The sequence below is a fragment of the Danio aesculapii genome, chromosome 7 (assembly GCF_903798145.1).
Source record: "Danio aesculapii chromosome 7, fDanAes4.1, whole genome shotgun sequence".
NCBI classification, from domain to species: domain Eukaryota; kingdom Metazoa; phylum Chordata; class Actinopteri; order Cypriniformes; family Danionidae; genus Danio; species Danio aesculapii.
In genome coordinates this window covers 19,935,116-19,963,011 of record NC_079441.1, presented here as the reverse complement: position 1 = coordinate 19,963,011, position 27,896 = coordinate 19,935,116, and the positions used below count along the sequence as shown (strand labels likewise).

General features: G+C 40.3%; 1 protein-coding gene across 1 annotated transcript; it reads right to left on the bottom strand.

The window, feature by feature from the left end:
* Nucleotides 1-142: 142 nt before the first annotated feature.
* kdm6ba (lysine (K)-specific demethylase 6B, a) lies at nucleotides 143-27,481 on the bottom strand. Its single transcript, XM_056461236.1, is given in 29 exon segments — nucleotides 143-2,027; nucleotides 5,038-5,208; nucleotides 5,678-5,804; nucleotides 5,886-6,027; nucleotides 6,332-6,519; nucleotides 6,668-6,782; nucleotides 6,869-7,017; nucleotides 7,112-7,180; nucleotides 7,373-7,473; nucleotides 8,077-8,282; nucleotides 8,369-8,416; nucleotides 8,419-8,464; nucleotides 8,849-8,987; nucleotides 9,096-9,588; nucleotides 9,591-9,746; nucleotides 9,749-11,227; nucleotides 11,230-11,457; nucleotides 11,460-12,219; nucleotides 12,400-12,510; nucleotides 12,512-12,895; nucleotides 13,132-13,296; nucleotides 13,629-13,880; nucleotides 14,054-14,264; nucleotides 14,349-14,441; nucleotides 14,560-14,683; nucleotides 15,046-15,138; nucleotides 16,460-16,549; nucleotides 26,885-26,949; nucleotides 27,197-27,481. Coding segments are annotated over 25 exon segments (5,976 nt in total). The 5' UTR covers nucleotides 14,679-14,683; nucleotides 15,046-15,138; nucleotides 16,460-16,549; nucleotides 26,885-26,949; nucleotides 27,197-27,481; the 3' UTR covers nucleotides 143-2,003.
* Nucleotides 27,482-27,896: the final 415 nt, after the last annotated feature.

Sequence of the window (27,896 nt, the reverse complement as noted above, 5' to 3'; positions counted from 1 at the left end):
AGCTGCGGCCCTCCAGGAACTGAGTTTGAGACTACTGGTTTAGATGTTTGTGTTAGAACTGGTTATTAAAATGATTACAACTTTAAATAAATCAAGGCTTTATAACGTTACATTCACTGAATGAACAGAGGCACAAGACAGATCAAAGTTTATCAAAAGCATTTAATATTATTCAGAGTAATCATATCAATGTCACACGAATTCACAAAGTGTTTAAGACGTGTCTGGCTCAGTTTGCTTCATGTGTGAATTCCAAAACAGTGCAGATTTTAAATAACCACAAAAAAAGATCAAATAAAAATGAGAAAAGAAAGTGTGTTTATATTGCAACAGGAAAAAATTCTTTAAAAAAAATTGAGTAACTCAAGACAAACTCAGCACCATCTATTATAATCAATTTCCTGATAATACATGAATTATTTCAAGCTAACGCCTCTAAAGCTGTAAAAAAATTACAGTATAGAAATCAAAACAATAATGCGTTAAATCCCCTTTCACACTGTTACTTGTTCCAGTAAAACGCCACAATTTACAGGTCAGTGTGGTGTTGTTTCACCATATATATGCCTCAGTTTAGGCGTATGAAACCCACCGTGGCAAAATCACTATGTATTAAAAGCTGTAGTCAGCATGACAAATGTGTCCTCAAATGAACAGCATTTACAATAGGACAAAAGCACCACGAAATGGTTAAGATAAGTATCAAAAACTGTTCTTAGACCCAATCCATCAATCACCTGAATTGACCAGTAGCTGCTAATCAAGGCTCATGATTACTGACATCAGTCCAAGTCACCATTGTAAAGAAACAACATAATATTCAAAGAGTGCTAGTCTGACAACTTAGAAACACGACTCCTGAATTAAAACATTTTCAAAAGAAACATTTCAACTGGTGAGCGAGTGTTCAAATATATAACAGTGATCACATTGATGTCATTGAAAGTGGGAAAAATGCCTTTTTAAAACATTGGTGTATAACAGACATCTGATTAGTCAAATCCTCTGTGCTCTTCATTCTATATGGACAAGGGGTTAGTCAGGAGACTTATATATGTATATATAGGAACAATATTTAAAGGGGGGCAAGCACCACGAATCAAAAAATAAAAATCAGCACCCTTTAAAATATTACAGATGGTTTAGAATAAGAAGAGAAACCATTAATACATCTCTGATAAGCATGTTGAGGCAGGGGAGAACATTTTATATCCAATAAATAGAAAAACATTTTAAATTATAAAAACCTTTCAGAGAATAGATCTGTAAAGATGCGAGACAATTCACTGAACAAAACAAATGAAAGCGGACGATTCTACTCACAAAACGCCTGATTAGAACCCTAAAAATGCTTTTCCTGATGATATAAACGAAACAATCCACACTAAAACTGAAAAAAGTCTTATAAAACCCGTATGTTTTGAAGCATTCTGAACAACTGTATTTCTTTTAATTCTTAATGCCTTAGAAAAAAGTCCATAGCTCTATTATTAGTATTATTAATTTGTTTTTCTTATCTCTTCACTAAATACAAGTCACAAGGCCAATGTGGTATATATCTAGGCTGTTCTAGGTTGAAAAATAATAAATTATTGAAGAAAAATAAGCACCCACGAAAAGTACAAAGAGCATTTACATAATTCAGTATTCAAGACAAAACCCTCAAGAAAAAGAGCATCATGAAAGAAAAGCCAAAGGAACAGGATCTCCTCCACTCGGCTGCGACAGCACCAAACTGCGTTCCACCTCAAGTCCCGCAGAGCCATTCAGAGGTTGGTACACAAGACCGACAGAAGTAAACTGGAGTCTTATTGGCTGATTGGTTCTGTAAACAATGCTGAGTAAACTGCTTCTCGATTGGTTCTTGTTTAACAAATATTAACAGTAGTAGGTAATTTCTCAACACTAAATGTTTTGGGTCTTAATTGGACTAAAATAAAAGATCTTGTCCTGCGAGCAGGAGTTTTGGTTATGGCTGTGTGAGGAAAAGGGATGAGACGTCCTCATCGAGAGCTGGGACTGACGGCCTGAGAAAAAAAAAACACAAAAAAAAGACAGATGTTAGATCTCTGAAGCTTTCTTCATGTTTGTTCACATTCACAACAGCTCCTAAACAAAGTCCCCTAAAGAGATGATTTCTTTTGAATCCATTCAGCTGATCTCTGATCATCTGGTGGGAGCACTTTTAGCTCATCTTAGCACAGATCACAGAATCGAATTAGACCAGGGTTGTCCAAACTCAGTCCTAGAGGGCCGGTGTCCTGCAAAGTTTAACTCCAGCCCCCATCAGACACACCTGGGCTAGCTAATCAAGCTCTTAAGCTGCTGTCACACTAGAGTTCGAGCTTGCGAAATTCTGTTGTACGATGCTGCGAAAAGGGGCGGGATTAAACATTTTAAAAAGCAAGTGCTTGCGCCATATTCTAAATTCCTGTACAGAGAGGTCATGTTTTGATCTTCGATTGGTCTCACGCAGTCAAGTGATGCGATTTCACAGGTCAGAGTTCAACAAGCTTGGACTTTCCAACGCAGCGAACTGCGAAACCTGCGCAAGACCTTGCGTTTCAGTTTGATGCATTTGCGTGCGTATGAATGGAGGTCTAGGGGGAGAAAAGTGCAGTGTGACTAACTAGACTTTACAGAAACATCCTTGCAGGTGTGTTGAGGCAAGTTGGAGCTAAAATCTGCAGGACACCGGCCCTCCAGGACCAAGTTTGGACACCCCTGGATTAGACCATCATTATCATCTCGGTCAAAAATTATCAAATCAGAGATAATTTTTCATTTTCTGTCAGACTTGGTACACTATGCAACCACAGACAATCTGGTCATTTTGGAGTGAGATGCTAATGTTCTCATCCCTGTTCTTGAAGATCTATCAACCTGCAGATCAAAGAGTTGCAACCCAAACCAAACACACCTGTGTGTAATTATCAGTGCTTTTCAGGTCCTGTTTAATCGGTTCAGGTGTGTTTGATCAGGGTTGGAACTGAACCCTTCAGAAAGGTAGATCTCCGGGATCAGGGTTCAGCAGCTCTGATCGAATCTGATTAAATGATCTATGCTAAACTAAGATAAATATGCTAATATAAATATAATGATAACTATAAATGGATTAAAAAAATAAAAATGTAAAACTTTAGAGGAGCCTATTTTCCAAAGATGTTAAGTGTTTATTTAACACCTGGTATTAAGAAATGATTTTGTCAGTCTGATCAGAAGTGGATTACTTAAATCATTTTAATTTAAACTGACAGAGGAAGGGAAAATAAGTGGTGTCATTTATAAAATGTGCATTCACACAGATTTTACTGAAAGTGTACATGCTTACATTTATGGCAATTTTAACATTTATAAAACAGTCTCTGAAGTTTTGACCTTTTCCACTTACTAATCACTTTCATAGGTAGTGGAAATCCTGTTTGATCAAATTTCTTTGCTTATGTGGTGGAAAGTGCTGAAAAACCCACAAAAAAAAAACCAAATGACCCATTTTCTTACACACAATAGGATGTTTTTAAATTGTATAAGCTAGACAGGGTTTAAAACGTTGCCATCTGAAATTAGAAGTCTAGTCTGAAGCTGAAAAAAAAAACTATTTAACTACTATCAGTCCTGATTCTGACACAAACTGACTGTGTTCTGTGTAGTTTAGCTGCAAACAGAGCATATGAAAGCTGCTCCACCTTATTTTGTTGTTTTCTCTTTCTCATTTATACATGACTTGCATGAGCTTATTTCAAAATGTTGCATTGAAAGATCTGGAAAGAGTTAGGGCTGCACGATTAATCAAAAAAAAAAAAATCATGATCTCGATTCGACCCTACATGATCTTTATCCAGCATTTCTATAATTCAGTCAATTATATTTTCAAGGTCAGGAGAGAAGCATAAAGATGCAGAAGTCTTCTCATTGTTTTATATATGTTGTTCAGCAATATGTACACCTTTAAATGGTGTTGAAAAAGTCACATGCTGTATTTACAGTTGAAGTCAGAGTTATTAGCCGCACTTAGAATTTTTTTTCTTTTTTAATTATTTCCCAAATGATGTTTAACAGAGCAAGGAAATGTTCACAGTATGTCTCATAACATAAAGGTCAAAATTATTAGCCTCTTTAAGCTATATATTTTTTCGATAGTCTACAGAAGTGTCGTAAAACATATCTAGTCAAATATTATGTACTGTCATCATGACAAAGATAAAATAAATCAGTTATTAGAGATGAGTTATCAAAACTATTATGTTTAGAAATGTGTTGAAAAAAATCTCTCCGTTAAACAGAAATTGGGGAAAACATGCAAGGGGGCTAATAATTCTGACTTTAACTGTATATTAGAGTGTGTGTGCCCTCCATTAAACAAAAATTTTAGGAAAAAATAAACAAGGGGGCTACTAATTCAGGGGGCCTAATAATTCTGACTTGTATAACTGTATAAGGTATAATTCAGCCAAAAATTTCATTTCTGCACAGTGTTGAGCATGAGAAACGTGTAACAGTGTCAGTATAACTACTCTAGCCTATATAATGTTGAATATAATGCAGGAGGGAATCTGATAAGGACATGATAATGTTGTCTATGACAGATTGCTAGCATCTGTCTCAAACATAATTAATCAACTTTAGAATTATGAATGGTTTTATTCTGATGTCATCACTTTACTGTGCATTAACGACCAGGACAAATTTAAAGTCTATTCAAGTCCACTCGTTTAGAGTCTGTACAAAATTTTGCATTTCCCAACAGTAGACTTTCATGTAGGCCTAATATTATTGTTGTTTTACCATACGTTTAAGAAAAACAGCAATAATAGCCTACTCATTAACCTTTATTTTACTTCTACAGAATCGTAGGAAAATCTTGATCTTCATTTTAAGCCAAAATATAAAATTGTGATTCTTATTTTAGCCAGAATTGTGCAGCCTTAGCAGACAAGTGGCCAAAGTGGACAATAAAACTGCTACACAAATAGGAATGTGTTTACTTTTGCCGCAGTTGTAAAACTGGTGTGTGTTTGTGTGTGTTTCTGCACTCACCAGGCTGAAGGAGTCGTACATGTTCATGAGCTCCTCCATGCGGTACTGCTCCAGCACTACTACATTGGAGAGATTTGGGCTGCGTTGACGTGCACAGTCCTCACAGTGCACCACGTACATCTTCCGACTGCCGTTCTCGCTGGTCACAAACAGCAGGTTGAACACCTCCACCTGCACAGAAAGAAAACAAAGGCTCATCAAACAATAAACCAAATGACCAAAGAGCGTTGCACATTAAAGTAGACAACATAAGCATTCCAACCTTATTTTGGGGGCTATTTTTATCTTACAGATTTAAATTCAATGTTGCAAGAAATATTTTCTTAAGGTGACATCTCATGGAATGGAGAGCAATGTCATGTGTAATATGAGCCAATAAAATAGTGTGTAATAGATGTTCATCTTGCTCCATGTCATGGTAAGTTCTGATCCTTTTAAATCAGTGGGAGTCAAATTAAACTGTCTGAATATAAAGACGCTGTTATCTGTAACCCTTCTACACTCCACAGCTGACCACGTCCACCTTCGTAGCATTTCTCAGGTCTGCAGTATTTTGTTCCTGGGCCTCTAGTGTCACCAAATGTAAATGCATAATTGTCCTGCCAACTAAAATGGCCTTGCATGACAAAACTGCACTCACATCACACTCGTTACAGTAGTAGGCCGGCTCATCCTTCATTCTGCTCTGGTAGGAAATCTTCTTTCCTGCTGCCACCAGCTGGTCCCTTAGGATCTGAATGTGCTTAATAGACTGGAGGAGACAGTGTCTGAAAAGGAGGAAAGGAAAATAGATGAAACCTTTACACTAACTGTGATGTAATTGAGTAAGGAGGAGGCTGCATACATACTTGATCATGTTGTAAGCGTCTGGGTCGGTGACTTTAACAGTGCGGGCCACGTTCCAGGACACATGAATCATGGGAACGATGGATTTCACTTTCTTCACTTCGTTCCACTCAAATCTCTCTAAAGCCACCTGGTACTGATAAGCTACAAATGAACAGATAAACAACAGTGAGCTAAGGGCTAGCAAACAGCATTTTACAGTTGGCAAGGTCACTTTAAGTCTTACAACTGTTTATTTAACAAACATGAATGATCAAAAGTTTGATTTTACTGATTTAATTTTCCCTTTCAAGAAATAAGCTCCCCGACACACACATATATTATGTGACTGGAATGATTGTGCAAAAACAGGATTTTCAGCTACATTGTATCAGACAGCAAAGTGTGATTCACAGCAGGAAACAACAGTTCAATCAAAACAACTGTTCCTTTTTTAGAGGTTAGTTACCAGTGACGGGTCCCACATTCCAAGCAATGTTGTTGCACCAGCCTACAGCTTGAACCCAGTGTACAGTGCCTGCGTTGATCCACACCAGATCTCCTGGCCTTTGGATGAACCGGTACACAGGTATGTTAGCTCGGTACAAATCATCCAGAACTGGCCACCATGATCCCGTCAAATAGTCCACTCCATGTCTGAAAGAGAGAAAATCATTCACAAACTTAAAATACTTAATCAATTGGACATTGTTTGCCATTTATGTTTTTTTTTGACAGATTTCGTACACAAAACCTCTCCTGTAGTTTGCAAAGCAAAGCCATTTTGAATGGTACGGTTACTCACTTCTCACAAAAATCACTGATGGCCTCCCAGTAGTCATCATGGACAGCAAACCACTCACAGTCTCCAGGTCCAATGTTGATGTTAACAGAACAGAAGTTGTTGTTCTCCTGGTGTCCTGATGACATAAGCAAGAAATGTGAAATTTAACAGGAATTTAATAAAATCTATCATTGCTTTACTACAACTCTGATGGTCTCAAACCTGGTGTGCGGCATCCCGGGATCTTCATGTATAGTTGTACTGTATTCATTCCCAAAATGGTGTGGCCAACATGACTTAGCATATTCCCACCAGAGGATACACGCATAAATGCTGGCAACTTCTGCAGTTCCTGCAGCTGAGGCTTCCATCTGAACCATGAGATGCAATACAATGTAGTTAATATATAGTGCTCTAGAGTTTACCATATTTACAGGTTTATGCAATAATGCACAATGGTCTTACCTTTTGGGATCAGACAGGTCAATGTTTGTGCCAAATTTAATTATTTTCCCCACAGTTTTCTGCTCTGAACTGTAAATATAATGGAACAGTTTTAGGGAAAAGCATTCAATGAATATAAATTCATACACATATGTGTTTAAGAAGGGTGTTATTACAGATTTCATCATTCAAATCACTTTATATTATAAAATAAATAATAAAATTTAAATTTTTGGACTAATTCAGATATAAATGGCCATGTTCATTTTTGAAACAAATTACCTGGAGTTGGGTGCTGAGGAGTTACTGATTGTACTCTCAGCTTTAGTGGCTGGCTTTTCATCTTCATCATCATCCTCCTCAGCATCACTGCCTTTCTCTTCCTGCAAATTCAGAAAGTGTTCAGTTGTGCATTTACACTTCTGCGTGTTGTTCGTGTTGCTCTGCAATAACACTTCAGAAACGCTAGCTGGCAGTGTTTTTTTTTTTTTTATGTTTCCTGGTATTGAGTTTCCTCATAGGCGTTTTGTTTTTTCTGAACGCTACCTTAAATGTAAAAGTAGCTAAAACTCGCTTATTCAGAGGCGGGAACCGGCGGACGTGCAACAACTTTAATCATAAGGTAAACACAAAACATCTAAAGCTACTTCACAAGACGACACTAGTAAACACTAGCTCCATCAGGCTTGCGGCTCTCATAATCTCCTATACTCAGCACAGTTACCAAACTGACCAATCACAAAGCTTGCGCTACGCATTGTATGGTTACATTTTTTGAGAGGTGTGCATCAGCGTTGGCCACAGCAAGGGCTATGTGACTGCACGAAGGCTGCGCCAGACCATACGCGTGTGCTTGACGCAGAAGTATAAATCAGCCTTGAGTGTATGCTGTATATGATTCTAATGGCAATTTGTTTAATCATTTATATCAGACAGGGCTTTACAAACATGAATTCTGAAGTACTTGAAGAAGTTTATGATCACACCTGTAAGCTCTCTTGGAAGCTAGATGCCTGGTACTGGGCATACTTGGCAATTGTTGTATGTGACCTGCTGCTTTCACAGGGCCAGGTCTGGCCAGTGCCGCTGGCATCCCAGTTCTCATCTGCTGGCTGCTGGACCTGGGTTCGGACCTCAACTGCATGCTCTGAATTTGCCTCCACCAAAGACTTTGTGGAAAACAAACCAAGATCTACAAAGAGAAAGGATACCACTAAGTTCATAAAGAAAATGTGTATCAGTCTATGTATCTGTCCATTAATCATGGAGAAAACTTACTTAATCTTAGAGAGCCAGCTAGTCCCCGGATAACAGTAATGGGGTTTTAGGATCTGTACAAAACTGCAGCAGGACCGGAGAGAATGCGTCTCTTTACTTTCCAACTGCAAGGAAAACAGACATGAAATTATAAAGATATACAGACCAAATTCACAGACCTTTCCCTGGCTATCACTGAAAAATCTCAATTTCCTTTGCCTAAAATGAACAGAAAAACTTGCTTTGCATAATATTACATTGTGTTAAGCTTGAATATTAATTCAATTTAATTATGAGCGCAACTATGGATGATTTTCTTTAAAAAAATAATTTTTTTTTAAATCACAGCACTCTTAACTTTGGTGGTGAACTGGTATATAAATAAATCTACCTGACCTTTGAGAAAATGTGATATTCCTGAAATTCTACAAACCATAGGAACTCTGGGTTATGTATGCGGTATAAAAATTGACCACAAGGGGGCTTTGGAAAAATGATTACTCTTTTGCTTACATAGATGCTTGGGGTAGGGGGGTTGAGTTTCTCACGAGGAATGGGCAGCTCTGAGCTCAAAACAGGTTTCACAGAGAAGGCATCCAGGAGATAAGATTCCTTGAATTTCCCCTTCATGCGGGCTGCCCTGAAATAAAACATTAGACATTTTTTTTCATTGTGCAAAATACATTAAATTGCAACTATAGCCAAAATATATTGTTTCAGAGATGTCCTGTACGCAAATATTGCTTACTTGCAGGCTCTGACAATTTCACTAGCAGAGTTCTTTATAGTTATATCTTTCAGAGGAATCCTCTTCTCTTCTACTTCTGAAGCAATAAATGTCTCCCTGTCGCCACTCTCCACCTTTATGAGACGAATCTTCAGTTCTTTAGGCGGCCCATCTGTTAGTGCTTTCAGTTTCTGAAAGTCATCAGAACATAATGCAGATGAACCTGATGGGAGATCGGAAGAATGTCCAGAGCTGCTGCCCTTCTCTCTAATCTGAGTCCATGCTTCCCCTTCACTCTGGGGTCGACTACTTTCTTCTTTCCTTCTCTTCTTGTCTCCATTTCGCTCTTGTTCCTTCTCCCTAAGCTCCTTACTCTGAAGGTCCAGATTACCCAGCACTTGCCTGCTCTTCTTTTCCTTGTGTGACTTTCCATCCCTGTGTCTTCGACTGGAGCTGGAAGAAGAGGAGGAGGAAAGGGATGCATCGTCATGTCTTTCTCGGTGCTTTTTCTTCTCTCCTTCTTGTCCTCATGTTTTTTGCTACTGCTGCTGTGTTTGTGTTTCCTCTCTCGTTCTCGGTGTCGTTCCTTTTCTTCATCGGGTTTGTATATCTCATGAGCCTCTGCATTTGAATGATTTTTAAAAGGGATTATGTGTTTATTAACTTCCAAGCTTGACCAAGCTCTGCTAGTGAAGACTCTGAGATGGTGGTCAGCTTTGGTCGTCTTTCCAACAAGTCTTTCATGTTTCCAGAATCCACCTCAACTTTGGGTTCTTCTGAAATCTCTTTCTCATCATCGTTGCCCAGAAGATCTGACGGGCTTATTTTATCCCCTCTTTTCCTCTCTGATTCACAACTGGTAGGTGAGAGGGGACAATTCTGACCAGAGTTACTAATGGCAGGGGTTTGTGTTGGACTGCTAAAGCCTGGATGACTGGCTGAACCTGATGTGGGAGAAGTGCTTTGTTGCTGCCTGCAAATGTCAGGCCCCAAAGAAAGAGATGAGGAGTACTTCACTCCCACAAAAGCGGAACGAGGGGGACGTCCAAAGGGACCACCCCGGTATGTGTACTTCTGACTCTCAAGTACAGATGCAAGGTTTTTAAACATGCTGTTCACACCTGTCTGATGAAGGTGTGGGCGCTGAGGTGGTGAACAGGATGGAGTTTCATCTTCTCGATCCACTTCATCTTCATCATCCTCACACTCACTTTTCTCTACCTCTGAAATGCCATAAAGCTTGGCCAGGTCACTATGGCGATAACTGGTTCCTGTTGTGGCAAGACTGCCATCCTGGGACAGAACACTATTGGAATTTGCAGACTTGGGAATGACCTTGAGTGAAGAGGTAAGAACCTCTTCTTCTTCCTCAAGTGAGGATGTGCGGCTGCAAGGAGATGCCAGTGAACCTTGTCGACTTAACACAGGGGGGCTTGCATGGCCATCTGGCTGATAATCCTCAGCTGGTGATTGCTTTAGGGCAGGCACAAGGTCTGGTGCGCACAAATAACTCTTCACAGGAGCCACATTTGTAGAAAATGGAAGTTCAGACACTGCTTGTTCTCCCTTTTGACCAGAATACAACTCCTCCTCTTTCTTAATTGACTCATCCAGCATCTTCATGATGTTAGCTAATCCATCAGGCAAAAGCTCAGAAGTTTCTTCCTCAAATTGGGCACCATCTGAATCACCACTGCAGCTACTAGGATTGCTACCCAGACTTTGAAGTCCTGCACTGGGCATTTGTTTTTGAAGGTTGTTTTCCGGCAGGCTAATTAATGTGCATGAAGAGTGAGCATCCTTGTGAAAAGCTTGATAAAGTTTGGGTTGCTCTCGCAGGGGTGGAGGGTTAGGAATAGCACCAATTATCCCAACGTTTTCAGCGGTTTTCAATGTGAAGTCTTTGGACGGGCCAGGTTTCAGTTGCATGCTGTGGTTGGTGGTGCTGATGAGAGCAGATTCTGAGTGGTATGTGGGAATCCCAGTAGAATTTTGAGGTGGTGCCCCACTCTTCAATTTCTCTCTCTGCCTTTGCTTCTCACGGGCATATTCTGTCTGGGGAGTAAGAGGAGGTGGTTGTGATTGTTCTATAATAGTTGCTGAAGTTCCAGAAGGACGTGGGGGCACTCCTCCTCTACTCAACCAGGGATAGGTGGTGAATTCTGGCTAGAGGGTGAGATGGAAGAGGGTGCATTGGCTAGAGACAAACGAGGAGGGGGAGGCTCAGTTGTACTACCTGACAACAAACGTTCCAGACTTCTAATGGCAGACTCACAATGTGGTTTTGTGTTTACTTCATGTTGCTCTACAATCTGTTTTCTCTTTTCTTCCTGTTGTCTCTTTCTCTCTTCTGCTTGCATGTGGCCCTGCAACTCTGCATCAGTTTATTTAAAGCATCAGCTATTGAGCATGGGGCAGTAGGCTGCAAACTGGATACTGGGTAAACTGGAGTTGGAACAGTAGTAGTTGCCTGAGAAATTGAGGAAGATTGGGTGGTTACAGAGTTGTATGACCTGCTGGACATTGTCTGCAGTATCGAGTTGGCCTTTATTTGTGCTGGAGGGTGAGGGCAACTTAGAGGTGAACTGACCGGTTGTGGGAGAGTGTTAGAGGTTTTGCTGGTGATGACGCTGTCCCCTGATCGCTGAAGCCCTGAGTTTAGGGTGGAAGGAGTAGAGGACACTGGGGTGTAGTTAGGTCTACTTTGTCCTGTGTGGGGAGGAGTGGACTGCTGAATTTGAGATTGCACTCTATGTAGATGTTGAAGGGTTCCAACACCAGTGTGAACACCATGATAACCAGGATGTGGTGGATTTTGACCAATCATGGAAACATGGTTTGGGTTTGACATCAGCACTGAAGAATCCATTGGTCTCCCGATGCTTAGAGTGCTGTGGATTGAGGAGGTTGTAAGGGGTGCTGAGCTCATTGTAGGGATGCTTCCAACACTGGTGTATGGTTCCAGGGAGCAAGGTGGATGAGCCGTTTCTAGGTTTGGAGTAATTACAGGTTTTCGAGCAGGGGCCTGAGGTGGGCTCACATGTTGGGGGGTCCTTGGACCCTGGTTACCCACAACACTATTCTGTGCCTGAGAGTGGCGTGCCGCAATCTGAGAAACTCCTGTTCCTGCAAATTCATGTGACTCCTAAAAAGCAATTAAGTCAACAAAACAGATACATAATTAAAAAAAAACATTGCATAGCATGCGATTTACAAACAATACAATAATTGTGTCAAGCAGGAAGTCTTATTTCTGTGCATTAAAGACATCTTTTGGTCAATGTAATTCAAATTGTTGTGATTTCATGTTCTATGTCTGTGTTACCTGGTTCCTCCAGGGTTTGTGGAGGTTGTGCTGAGGTACTGTGGCCTGGGCCTGATTGCTGGCTGGTGGGCTGGTAGAATGGACCAACCCTGGGTGAGGCTGGAACTGGGGGGTGACTGTAAGGCACAGTGGTGTGGCTTGCTGGTGAGGGTGCAGGACGCTCCCTATCTGCCCGCAGCGATGAGGAGAATTTAGGAATTAGCGGAGGTGGGCTATCCAAATGATGTCCTCTTTGTGGAGTAGTACCATGGAGTTCTCCTTGGGACTGGTCTGAAGGTCTGTTTTTGGAATAAGGGTATGTTGAATGGTGGATGTGAGGGCTCTGTAAAGGTGGTCCCAGAGATTGTGGTGATTGAGTGGCCTTTTGTGACTGTGATGAAGAGGCCCTGCTTTGTCCATAGCCACTTGTGGGGGATATGGTGGGAGAGGATAAGGTTGATAGACTTATAGGAGGTGCTTTATAGGGGATACTTTCAACTTCTGACTTCGCTGAATCCTGTGAAAGAGAAGAGTAAATATCTAAATGCAGTAAACATAATACACATTGAACTGCTTGATGTCATAAATGACAATGACAAATAGTCTGTGATCACTATTAACTTTAGGTTAAAAGAAAAATCTGAGGAAAAAAGTAATTTGCAAGTGCAACAGTGACAGGTGATGTGTATTCAACTTTCAGAGAGAATAGAAGAAAATAAAATTCAATTTAAATTCTGATGAGTGACAGCAGACCTGGAAATTAATGGGTCCGCTTTTGTGTTCATTTGGGTTCCAGGGTGCTCCTCCTTTGTGCAAAGGGTTCCAAAAGCCAGGTTTAGGTGGGGGATAGTGGGAGGATGGCTGTTGATTCAAAAGTACAGTTGGCCCAGATAAACGCTGCATGGCTGAATGAGCAATCTATAACAGGAAATAAAAAGACAGCTTTTTACAACTTTTGCTGTAGAAAAGGTTTTGGAGGGAAAATTCAGAGCTGAGGTCTTAGGGCCGGGACACACCAAACCTACATCAAACAACTAACATAAATGAAAACCAACTGTGTTGTTGAATCACATTGGCTTGCTTCTGGTCCAGTCTGGACTAAAAAGCTGAGTGAACACACCAATCGGATGGCAGCAGACTGATTCAACACACCAAACCAACTAGCCAGACTGATGCTGACTGAAAGCCCAACGGCCAAGCTTCGGCTTGGAGTGTCTCGCCCATAAATGTATGATATATTCTTGACCAACCTGTTCAGACCCAGAGCTCTTTTTCCTCTTGCTCGGACTGGGGAGGTCTTCTATGTGTCGGTGTAGAGAGGGAGCAGGTGTATGCTGAATTACAGAATGCTCTCCGAGAGGGGGACCAGGACGTTTTAACTGTCCAGAATTAGAGTGAGGTCCCCTGGGTTGCTGCTGATTTTCAGGTTGAGTCCATAAATCAGGTAATGGATGAATGGGCCGTGATCCATGGGTTGACAATTGAGGATGAGGTGCACCAAACTTTTGGAGAAAGAAAGAGAGGTTGGCAAAAGAAATGCAATGTGTGAATGCAAATGAGTGCACAAGAGCACAATGTCACTGTAATACAATTCTAGAAATCCATAAACATTTAAAAATACTGATTATTACTGCATGAACAACTTCTATTTACACAACAAGAGTCTAATTTTTACCTTCAGTAGCTGATTAGCTCGAGCTGTGAGGTGTGCAGGAGGCCCTGCATTGTAGCCATTGCGCAATCTGTTGTGGTTATCACCAGGCAATGGCTCATACCCCTGGCCAGCTCTGGTTGTATCCCAAGGCCTGGGAGGAGCAGCGGGCATTCTTTGCAATGCCGGCATTAAAGCCTGTGACAGGTCTTGCTTATCTCCTCGATGTATGGGTCTGGAAACACACAAAGATAAATCAGAAAACAATCCAAAATGTGCATTTTAGCAGAAGTGTTAGCAAAGCTTAACAGAAACTCACCCATTGTTTAAGAATTTACTTGGATGATTTAGCCCAGTCATGTGACTGGGCATATGGGGGAGAAGCTGGTGCTGACTGACACCAGTTAAGCACCTATCAATAAAAGAGGAATCAACTCAGTTGTTATCTCAGTTAACATGTTTCAATAAGTCTTAAATTTATCAACAACGTCGCTAAAAGCATAATAAGCCCCGATGATGAGGTAAATTACCTGGTGGGAGGTTGCCAGGCACGGCTGCCCACGGGAGCCCATGGTCCCCGGTTGAGTCCGTCCAGAGGAAAAGGGTCCCGTGTGCTGCACCCGGTGAACTGCTCTGCTGTGTGATGCATCCAGCCTAGACAATAAACAAAAAATATTTTGTTTTAATAATCTTACCACACATCTTAAATGCAAGGAAAACGACTCACTACATGCTAAAACGAACGAAAACATTTAAACTGTTGTGACACTATTTAATAAAAACATTTTAGTCAGGTTTCAGTTAGTTGTCAAGCCAAATCTTTTTCAGTTTCACATCTGGAATATTTATTATTGGATTTCAGCTTTGTTTCAATTAGCCAAACATTTTTTAACACAAAAATGTGCAAACATCAAAAATGAAAAACCTATAACTACTATGCAGTGAATTACTGTTCCTTGCTAGACTCTAATAAATAATTAAATAATAAAGAGAGAGCATTATACATGTTAACTCACCACACTAGCTATGAGTGTGAAGCCCTCCACTGCAAAACGGAGAAGGCCACTCACCAAAATGAAGGAGAAGCTGTTTACTGCTACTCCTGCCAACTGGAGAGAGAAAGGAGAAGGGACATAAGCGGTGAGGCAAAACCACAGCCAAATCCATTAAACACAGAGGGAAAACACATCCTTTGTAGTCTGTACGAGTGTTTGGCCTGCAGGCAGCTATTAACAAAGAAAGCCTCCAGAACGTCAGTACCACTCGCTGCCTCAATGGGGCAGTGCTCTTCTGTATTCTAATGGCAGCAAAGGGTGCACAGATGGGCTTGTGGGAGTTCACCTATAGGGTGAGTACACTGAGGTCATTATAACCCTTCCTGGGGCCTCTTGGCAGAGGGTGAGAGTGATGGGAGGGAGGGGACGAGCAGAGCAAAGCCCTGGAGTCAAGCCAGTGATGTCTGTGTGCATGTGTGCATAAAGGAGTGTGTGTACTTGTGTTGTGTGGCTCTAGTCTGATTATTTGCATGTGTATGAGTGTGCGTCTATGACAAGGGAGACACTGAGGTTAATCTCATTAGGCCAGGCGTGATGGAGAGAGGAAAGATGGAGAGCAAGGGGTGGAGGGAGGAAAGGAACAGCAGAAGGACAGGATGGATGGACAGATTAGGGAAAAAAGACTGGGTCTAAAATTAAAGTGTTCTTTAGGGAGACTCCAAAGTGAGAAGACCGGCTGTGCTCCCATGAAACACCCACACATGCAAACACACTGAGCTTCCCACGCATCCAGAACACACATGGCACATCGAGCACAAGCTGGATGCACAAATATTGGCAAGCGCCTGCACACTCTCGATTGAAATTGCTTGGCACACGCACGTATATACCCATACAGAAAAAGACGCCTAATTATGGACTTGGCAAATACATTTCAAGTGTAACACGCACAGGCCTATTCTCTTTCTATAGCACAAATAAACACACTTATACAATAAAACAGGCTGCATATGCAAAACTTGCCATCCATAAAATGCTGAAGAGCCTGATGGTTTAGTCCTTGCCTAAAAACACTTTCTGGTGAAATTCAAAAGCCGTCTGAATGCTGTAATTCTGATGCTCAGGAATACCAAGTCCAAATATAAATATGTAGCAGTATTCTGAGATTTGGATACAGTAAGTGTGTGAGAGCTATTCATTGCTCAGCAGGTTTAGTCAGACTGTGCATGTGTGTGTATTTTGAGCCTACAGTGCACAGGATCCCACCCACTCCTCTCTGGCTCATGGTGTCGCACTATTAAAAGCCTTATGTGATATTTCGGGAACTCTGGATTTAGCTTCTAGTGAGGACTGAAATAATCACGACCCTGCAGTATTCTTAGACTGAGCTCTGCATTTTTTCTCTCTCACACACACAAACAAACATGTAGATTACCTGTTAAATAAGCATCTAGCACCACTTCTCACACGTCTGAAGAGTTAGAGTTTAGCACCAACAGTTGATCATCTCTGTGGCTGTGGAACACTGTAGGGGGACAAAGAGGCAATCATCAGCGCATAGAGCTCTACTCTCAACCTCATTTGTTTCCTGATATTTTACATTGGCATAATTCCATCCAATCAGAAGAAGTGCTGTAAAAACAGCCAGACCTTGCAGCTGTGCCATCAATATTCTATCACTAACCGGGTGTCAAATATGACTCCAGAGAGAAGGGGGGAAAAACACTGCATTTTATAGGACAAAGTGTAATTTGGGAAAGGGCACTTACATACTGACAGATAATACCTGTCAATATTTGTAACAAACCAACTTGTTCTTTAATATTAGCGTTTTACCCCACGTTTATCATACAATAATCTCCATATTATTCAGCCTTTTATTAGAACCCAAAAAAACATGGGCATATTTTTGGTATTGTGAGCAATAAAAACACTAATGGAAATCTGTCTAAAGCATTGGGAACTCATGGGCTGTGAGCAGGAAATCCATGATAGTGTCTTTCACACACAATGGTGAGAGTTATTGTGGGGAGGTGTCTGAATAAACACAGGCAAGGCTCTTGTAGGCGTATCGATGCGGAAAGCCAACTATCACGTGTGAAAACTGTAGTTCATGATGAACATTTCATGAGAAATCGAGAGTGGATGGATGGGTTCATCAAAAATGTACTCAAGACTTGAAATATGTGAGTTTAGCATAAGATAAATGATTACATTTGCATTAAAGAGACATGTAGGACCTGCCAACCATTTTCCAATAATACTGCTCTGGCTTTGGTTCTTGCCTTTGTCTGTACTAGGGTCGTGCAATTTGGCGATTTCTGATAAATTCAAATATCTCCACAATGTGTTTTTGAAGAAACAAAGCATCATCGCTACAGAGCACATTGTATCAGTTGCAATTGTGGTGTCTGTTTATCTGTGCAGATGCTTGGTGAAGAGAATGAAGTGATGATCATTGGAGCCAATCACAATCATGTTTCATGAGTGAGTGAACACAATGGCCAATCAGCAGTATTCAAGAATCTGCTTGACAGAGCTCAAAATGCAAGTGTGAAATGCTGGTTGTCACATTTTTTACATTTTAGTGCCAAAGTTGCTACTTTTCACAACAACCCTACTAAAAATAGCACCCAGTACTATGAACTATGAACTACCTGAAAAGAAACGGTCAAAGCTTGTTTATAAATGGGTTATGGTCAGATAAGCAATAATTAACAGTGTTAGGTCATCATCTGTTCTGCCAGTCTGTAGAAATATGTGGCTGCATAAGGCTCCAGTTTGTCTGTAAACTGGTTGAAAGCAGGATCTGGCTCCAGAATACAACCCATTATGGTGGAGAATTGATCTGTTTACATGAAACAATGAGAATCTGAGCTAAACAAATATACAGGTGTACAGTATGCTAGACTCAAACCTTGCCTAAAAATGTTCACGACTATGAAGGCAGTTGTGAGTAGTGGTGTAACACTCACAATGAATGACTATTTTCACAATGAATATTTTCATTGTGCTCATGCTAAAAACACGCATACAAACACTGAATGAGACTTCTCCTTTCAGTTCCACATTTCTTCTAGAAACACAAAACAAACTGCTACAGTTTTGCTTTTACGAGAATTGTAATGTTTTGCATTACAAAATTTCTAGTAAAGTCGACTAGTAAAGTCGAAACAGATTCTTAATCAGACTTGTTTCGATTTATCTGTCTTACAATAAGTACACTAGATCTGATAAAAGCTAGCCTGCTGCAGTCTAACTGGGGAACTCCCGTGACTCAAACATGGAAAGGGCTTACCCCACAACTCAGACACTGCCCCCTTCTCTCACAGTCTTTACGGTCAGGTGATAGGGTACGCCCACTTCAATCACAACATTGGGAATTTCTGAAAGTGTGCGGTCATCTTTATACAACTGCACAAACACATGCACTGTAAATTTACAGTGGGGCTTTTCTCCCGTTTTACCAAACCAGAGATTCCGAAACTCTCAGCCAGGGGAAAACAAGAGAGTAAATGCGGTTGGGTGGTTGATGGTTTACTGCAAGGTATCACATCTGCACTCGCTTTCACAGCTATCACGCACTGTTTTCTAGAAATACCATTGATGTTTATTCATAGTTCAAACCATTTTTGAAAGTCATTCAAAATTTCAATCCCTTATGATTCATGTTACAACAATGACATCATAATTAGAAAATCCCCCCTTTCGCCTTCGCATCGCCCCTCAGCTTGATAAAAAAAAAAAATCCCCGTAACATCAAACAACTATTCCAGTCACTGGTTTGATCGTCACATTTACTAGATCACCAGAAAAAACAAAAAAAACACCAAACCAGATTATAGCCACGTCTGTGGGCGTCTCCAACCAACCCTGCCCAATCAAACAACTGAAAACTTCCATGGAATCAACTAACAAACCATAGAGTTGGACAACTGACATGATGTGTACTCCTAAAAAAATGTATTGATTTGAATATACAAGGACTGACATCAGTACCACTGAAAACAATTCCAAATAGAGGATATTATTTTAAAACAGTGTTGGGGTGGTGTGTATGAGGTCATCCACCAACATGACGAAACAGTCATCATTACTGCCAAAAACCACCACGAGGCTACTTTTAGAGCCAAAAGAGCTGGATGTGCGAGTATGCGGAAGAGCACAACATGGAATAGAGTCAAGGAGTTACGTTGTACGCTTGAAGGACCCGGATTGATGAAAAAGATCTGCAGAGGAGATGATCAAAGAAAATGGGAAATCTGGAATGTTTCTCAGTGCGCAAAGGGGGCTGTTGGAAGAATGCTCGCATTCGGCTATTATATAATCCACCTCAGATAGAAATCACACACAGAGGCGCAAGGAAACACAACGTCACAGTAGGCTTGCGTCTGTTCCCTTCCCTCTGTGTGCGTGCCTCTGCCAATGATGCAAGGCTGAGTCGTCACGACAGCGTCGCTGCCTTCCAAGCCCACACTCGTAGCCTCCACACAAACATGCGCACAAGCGAGCAAGTGTACATTCTGATCAGAAGAGAGAGTTCAGCTGAGGACACGAGCAGTGCTCACTTCTGTGACACTCTGGCCCAGTCCTTCCCAACACGTAACTTCACAAAAACTCTCTCTCAAACTTCACCCTTTCAGAAATAACACTATAATTAAAACGTTCATGACTAGCCCCATTATGCTTTCAAAAATGCATAACTTGCTTCTATGAAGAGACTTGTTTTCCCTGCTCTCTTTTTCAAGTCATCGCCCCAAACCTAGTTCATTTCTGAGTTGTGGTTGCCAGACATTTGATAAATACTGACATCACATTTATTAATATAACATTGACATTCAATAAACATTAAAATGTCCGTGTCTGCATTCATCGCATGTCTATAAAGCATTTTACCGTATTAGTCGGTGAAAGACACAAGAACCAAATCTAATTATCATCATTATCATTCCTGGCATGACATTAAAGTCAGCCGTTTTAGTGAGTGAATCTTGAATCCTGGTCTCAGTCAGAGTGCGAGACGCTCAAAGAGAAACCTGAAGCTTTTCTTAGTAACTGAAGTGGTCATGTCCTGTTAGGAGAGTAAACAACCATGCTGTCACTGTGGTGAGCACTGCTGAGAAAACACCATTAGTCATTACCTTAAACCAGGTATTACTGACACTGTTACTCATAATAGGAGAAGTTAACATGAAATGTCATCCACAAACCAATTTACTTGTGTGACTTCTGAATGAAAAAGGGCAGTCAATAATATAAAACTAAATTGGTGACCCTTTGCATTTGGCTGTAGACCATTTCGAGAGATGTAAACAATAACAACGGTCCTGACGCATTTCCTGTTTTACATTTTAAATTTCCATAGCTTCTGAGAGTGCAAAAACGCCCACATATTGATCAATAAATGTTACGATATCTGTTATAACATCAAGTTATGATTGAATCGCCTCTTGTTACAGTTATGACATAGTTTGACAACGAACAGAAAATGTTCATGGGCCAATGACATCACATTGAATTGGTCTATACATTATAAATGACAAAAAAGGGAGGTTGGATGTGAACTTGGTTTAATAGTCTGGGACAGATCTAAATACCAACTTGCAAAAAAATGTTTTATTAATAAATGGGGCAAAGTTAAAGTGAAAAACTAAATAAGTAGTCCAGCATACATCACCAGAGAAGTTATCTGTTTTACTGAAAGATTAAGATTATGTTTACACATCAGTGAAGTCATAGAGGAAACATTTTCCATTACATTTATAAAAAATATAAAGTTTCATGCATTATTTTAGTTTTCACATTAGCCAAAACTGCCAAAAATGCTGTATTACGTATGCCAGGCCAGTAGTTGGTGCTGTCAGGAGTTCATGGACTTGTTCTCCCAGATCTGAACCCAAAACACCATTTTATCTGTGCTTATAATCTGCAGTGTTTATATGACACTGTTGGATATAATATTGACGTGAATCCACACTATTCTGAAGAAGAGTTAAACACTTGAGCAGCAACAATATTTGTTTACATTTTGTAATTTGTTTATTCTTACCTTTAAAACTGACATGTTTGCATACCTAACACACTGAAACCCATTTGAAAGTTTCAGGGAAAGGCATAAAAAGTTTCCCATTTCACACAGAAAATTTGTCATGTAACTGGCCAGAGTTATGTTAATTAAAAATGTATTTAAAGTAAACATAAAAACATGCATGCATTCATTAGTGACAATGAGCTCGGTAACATGAAGAAAGGATGAGCTTTCATTTCTATGCCAACTTTAAAGTGTTACTTTATTAAGTCATATTTTTTAAAGCGACGTCATCGGTTCATTTATTCATGAGAAAGACTTGCTTCGAACCAATCAGCACGCTCTATTGTGAACGAGATGCAACTTCATTAATATGCATGATAGCTTCAAAGACTGTTCAGAGAGATGCCACGTTGTGTTGCCAACCGTAATTCAAACAAGTGGAAGTAGAAGAATTGTTTGGAGACATGGGTCGTCAGTGTTGCGTTTATAAATGTGCTGCAACAAAGGTTGTGTTTCCATCACCCTGCGATGAGAGCACAGCTCGCGGGTGGACCCACATGTGTGGATTACAGTGGTCTGCTAACATGCAACAAAAATACATTTGTAAGGAATATTTTGTACTTCGAGAGCTTTTTCGAATCTGGAAATGGTGAAATCCGGATTTGCCGCTCGTCTTCTTCTTTTAAAAAAAAGATACGGTTCCAGTTGGTGTTGATTGTCCTGTCTCTACAGATTTGGTAAGTGTGTGATCAGTCTACTTTGTTTATTCTGAGGGCAAAGTTAGTATCGTCAGCAGTACTCTTTCAGTTTTTAAAGACATCCCTTAGTCAAAATGATTTAGTTACTAAAAGTTTACAGTAATATCACTACAATATTATGGACTAAAAATCTTCCACTTCAACACAGCTCTCAGATCCGCTGTAAATGCTGCTCTCCGACAGACTATCTCCCTTACGTCTGTGTTTGTGTTGATTTTCATGGCCCATTAAGACTTGTGTTGGCACACATTTATACTTTAAACCATTTCACAGAAGTACTAAACGTGTGATATCTGGACAGTCAAGGAAACTTCTGTTTTTGTGTGTGAATGTGAGTAAACCAACACGTGAAGTGAAAAAGCAGAACAGATATGATGAGGAAGTTATCGTCAGAGCAACAGGAAGTGGGCCTCTCAAAAGAGGAGAAGGTGTCTTAAAAGGGACTCGGGGGAATGATGTAACATCCTGTGGAACATATTCTGTGTGTATTTATGAATGGCCCAGCAAATGAAAGGCAGGGTTGGTCAAGTGTTCAAGTCCATCAGATGTCTGGCTTTTTTCCATATTCCTGTCAGTTGACTGTGTACTGCTTTTTCAGAGAAGTAGAGTAAAACTTTTAAGAAACAAAAAAAGAGGCACTGATGTGTCGGCACGTTACACAACACGCAGCCCAAATGGCAAAAAGCTGAAAGACGATTGCTGTGCGTGAATGCCAGTGACTCAGTGTGCGAATGTCTGCTAGACATGAAAGTCTGGAGTGTGTCTGCACAGCCATCTGCAAGAGAACTCTTAATGCGCTCAGTCGCACAGACTGTACAAATGTGTCACCATGTCACTTCAACGAACACAAGTTTTCTTTCTTTCATCTTCTTTTAACATGATGAATACAAAGTAGCAGAAACTACCTTTCTCCGTAGCCATCAAAACATCTTAGCTTTTCATTACTGGAACAGTCAATCTCTCTCTCTTGTTGCGTCTCATTAGCCCCCAAAAGTCCCCTCCTACATTCAACTCCGCACTTCCCAGAAGCAAGTGCATTAGACACAAAACAAAACAAGCACACTTGTAAGTCATTAGTAATAGAAGGAATAAAAAACACAAACAAGCTGGCTTTCAGGTTGCTATGGCAACTGCTTGCTGTGGCGGCATACAGAAACACTCTGTCTGATGCTCAAAGTTGGAGAGACATCCAGCCGAGGAAGATAGAGTCGCATCTGGCATCTAAAACATTCCACTCTAATTCAGATGTTAGAAGCTATTGACAATAGATAAGGAGATGAAAATGTTGACTAATATCAAATGAAAAAAAAACAAGATGTTTGTAATACAGAAAGCAATCCCTCCTTAATCATGTCTCCCCCATGTAATGACGCATGTCAGCGATTTGCGTGTTGCATCCTGGCTGCTCACTCTATCCAAAAAACATCTGACTGAGTCACAGAAACATGACTGATCTTTTTTGTTTTCCACCACTCTCTCTCCTTCTCATTCCTCCCAACCACTCCCACTCTAGTTTCACTACCCCTCCCTTTCTTTTACTCACTTTCCCTTTTCCCCTCACTCTGGTTTTCTGCCAAAGTGTGAGATAACAAACCGACAAAGTGACAAAGGAAAAAGTACGCATGTCTGAAAGGAACAATCACGTCAGGCGACAATCCTTGCTGACTTTATTTACACCTAATAAATGTTGATTCCTAATAAATTGATAATCACTCACGTACTTTCTCTAGCGAAATTCCTCTGACTTGCCGACATCACTTCCTTTGACCACAAAAGTACAATCCATGGGAAAAACTCCCACACACAACAGTTAGAGCACAATGGAAAGAACGAGGAGGATATTACAGCCTACATGTTTTTTTTTTCTCCATACGACCAGTCCTGTAATACCAGTATAACCACACGTGCAAGCCCAGCTCACTGCCATCATCAATGAGGAAGGGCTACTGTGATAAGTGCATGTTGACTAAGCACTCTCAACAAGCCCACTGACCTACATGATACCTCATCATCACTTCCTGTTCACACAGTTCTTCTCCCATCTCTCTACCTATGAGGATCAAATTAACAGTCAATGAAATTCAACCCCATCAACAATTCTATCGTCATTCAAATCTAGTGATGGAAGATGGACTTATTTCTATGAATTGATTCAATTCAGTTTATTTATTAGAATAATTATTATTCTAAAGCAGTCTAACAAAAGATGCATGTTATGTACGTAAGCAACTTTGCATAAAAGGTGCAATATATTCTTTAGAACGGTTCATTTAAATCAGAGATGGCCAAAGTTGGCCCATGGTGACCTTTGATTTGCTCCATGTGAGAATAGAATGAGAATGATGGGGATGTTTAGAGTCATTTCAAATTTTATGTAACTTTTTGTTGGTTTGTTTAATTGTTAAGCTACAAAAAGGCTATCTGAAATTGTTTCAATTTAAACTGAGTCATATTTAGTTTAAAATGTACGCACTGTCACCCAATGGATAGAGGACACTACTGTTGGGTGAATTAAGGCAAAGGCAGATTCAGCTTGACTAGTGTATACAGTACTGAACTACACTGTTATAAATGTGATTATTTTTATTGCAATACATTGAGTTTTATTGCATTAGTTAATACGATTCAAAGTAATGCTTTCTATTTATTTATAAATATTATGAAATTAATTTAAAAAGTACGCATGACAACTTTAATGTAATATAGTTTGATATATTTATTTTCGTACCACGGCACTCATTAGCTCCGTTTCCATCCACCTATTTTTATGCGCATTTTGGATATGCGTATAAAAAACGGTTGATGGAAACGCCAAGATGTGCATCAATTCTGAAAATGCCCATAAAAAACGTTTATGAACTGTGCATAAATAAACTGTGATGGAAACACTTTTACTGATGAAATTCCAGTATGCGCATAAAAAAAAAAAAAAGTCATGTGATTTTGTTATAAGAGATCATGTGATGATAAAAATGTGTGTGAATGGACAAACCAGCAGACTAAGCACATTGTAAAACATCTGAAATGTTGTTTGGGTTATTTTAAAACGTCTTAACTATTTCAGTATTAGTGTTAATATATTATTAAATTACCTCCAGAACTGTCAAGAGTGTCTGTGCTCCGCGTCTCACACCTTCAAAAGCCACCGCGCATTTACTGCGTGTCAGCATTGCCTTCTGAGGCGCAAGTCATTTATTAAATGAAGAAAAGATTCACGCAGCTTCTCCTACTGAAGAAAATTCCATTTTTACTGTTGATATTTGGCGCCAGTTAATCAGGAAGTGACGATTTTGTTCTCTTTGACCCGTTGGATGGAAATGCTGCTTTATTTGCACGTCTTTTATACGATAATCCTGTTTTGAGCATAAAGTTAGTTCACATTTTTGGATGGAAACATCGCTCATAATATTTTGTATTTTGGCCCTTAATACAAAAATAGTTTGTGCAGCCCTGTTTTAAACAAACCAAAAACAAAACTAACCGTAGCAATTCTTTCAGATAATTATGTAATTGTGTTAAAAATGACAGCTCATATGAACTCTCTTATTCACACATTTTTAAAACCTAGCCATAGAACTTACAGCATCTTGTGTTATTCATTTTAGTCTTGCCTATAGCATTAATACAGGCTTACATCGTCACAATAAAGGGCCAGTGACGTTACCATCAGGCGGCTGATTCAAAACACCCGCTGGTCTGAGTTTCAGCAGCTGCTGTGCTCTCCACATTTACGATCCAAACTTCAAAGCCAAACAAATGAAGCCTTTCTGTTTTCATGTCAGTCGTGCTAATTGATTGGAAGTATATCTTCAAAGGGATCTTCCAGTGTCTTATATACCCCCATATTTACTTCCATTGGTGTTTATGACCGTCCGTAAAATGCAGAGTGAGCCAACTTACCCACAGACACGCTTACGCAACAAACACCAGACTGCTTAGTTTTAAAATGCTATTTAATTTCCAACGTCAACACAAATATAGCATTTCAGAGAAACTTCCCCTACACATTCCCTCAACCCAGACACCGGAATATGTTCAAACGCACATGCAAAGGCAGAGTGAAAACACCCCACCCCCAGGCAGGGCTGCAGGCTTGTTGTAGTAGAAAAAAAAATGATGCAAATGATTTCCTTTCAGACAGATGCATTCAGTTTAGCAAGAGAAGGCTGAGGCAATCCATTCAACTTTATGAAACTGCCCAGCTTGGCACATCCCTGCAGTGAAGCCCTGCCCTCCCCCGTCAAACAAAGAGCAATGGATCACATTGCGATCAAACACATGCATAAATGGGTCAATGCTGTGATGCTCTTTCTAGTTCGTATTTAACTTACCCAAACTTAACTAAAATAAGTACTGTATTTTCCTGTACATATCTCAATGAAAAAAACTAATTTTATATATTGTGATAGAGAAATATAGTGTCATAAGATCATTTTTCTATTTTTAATAATTCTGAAAAAAGTCAGACAGTGTGGATTCTTATGATGAAAAACACAACAGGAATTATTTTATACACTTGTGATGGCTTTTTAGGTCATTTTAAGTACATTTGTATGTACATGCTTAAATAAATATATGTTAAAGGTGTTACAAAAAAGTCTTTTGACAAGTTTGCTGGGTTGGAGTGTGGGGATGGGCTGGAACAGTTTACACAGTGAACCCAACCCCCTTCAACCAGACACACGTGGGATAGAGTCTTTGCAAACTACATCTAAACAATTCTGCCTCAACACTCTCACACAACACATCTCTCAAACCACCAAGAATTAAACCATGCCCTGATTTATACAAAGATTATATTCATAAAAAAGACAAAAGGCTATTCATTGTTTCATAGGCATATGTGCGTGTGTGTGTGTTTGCGGCTAGTAAAGAGTTAACTTAATGTGCGCTGATCTTCCGGTCACTGTTACTACAACGCTTTCATTCACACACACGGTTGCTACCCTGTAAAACGAGTGTAATTTCCTTCAGTTACGGCCAGCACTTAACGATCATGAAGTAGTCACGAGTTTTCCACGGGGATAATAACAATGATAAAACAATTGAGAGAAGAAGACAGCTGACTTACCGATAGTAGTAGTAAAACTCGTTCAGCTTGCGTCTCCACTAGCGCTCCCAAAAGTTAGACGGGATCTGTTGGAGAACAAACGAGGACACCGTTTAGTTTCCCGTACATCTGAGAAGTCCAATGTTGAACATTAGAGAGGTGTCAGCGGCCGAAATGATTTAATCATGAGCCATCACACATATAAAGAAGCTTGTATTACAGGCGGCGCTTTTGTCATAAACGCTGCGGGAATGAAATGAAGAAGCGTCGCGTCGACAGAGAACAAAACAAGGGCTTAAACGCTTAATGTGCGGCTAAAATTCCTGTCAGTACCGGTGAATGTCTCGAGCGTAGTTTATCCGTAACTTCTCCTTGGCGTGCTGATGAACAGACCAGTCCGACCCGGCTGAATAACAACAGCAGTATTCCACACAAGCGTTTCGTTTCTTAAATCCTTCCGTTTGACTGTTAAAGCCTGCTGTGTCTGTCCGTGATATTTACTGTTGTTGTTGGGTCAGACTTCTCCCTCTACCGCGAGCACAGAGCTGTGTCTGTGTGTTAAGGCAGGGATCGAGTTGCGCTGAGCGGCTCCGGGTTTTTTAAAGGGACACACTGTGCAGTCGCGCTTCCCTCAAGCGCGCTCCCGCTCTCTCCGCGCCGCCTTCTGCTTCGTGACGTCAAACGCGTGGCACCGGAATTCCCTGACAGCGCAAACTGGCGTTTCTCCGCCTGCTGCCTTATTTAAGGCGTACTCGTGACTGTCCTACTCTCACGGCCACACGGGACAGCAGTTCCGCCTCCTGACTATTAATAAGTCTGAACATGATAATCACGCCTCTTCACACACACAAAAAATCGACAAAAATGTTGTACCCAAGACTCCCTCTCCCGACTCATTTAAGGAACGCTTACCATATATAGCCTTTTAGACTAAAAGCAATAAGGATAATAATAATAAATAATACTTGTTAAACTCAACACTTACAACTATACTAACTGTAATGGTATCATGATGATGCTTATGAGTAGATTT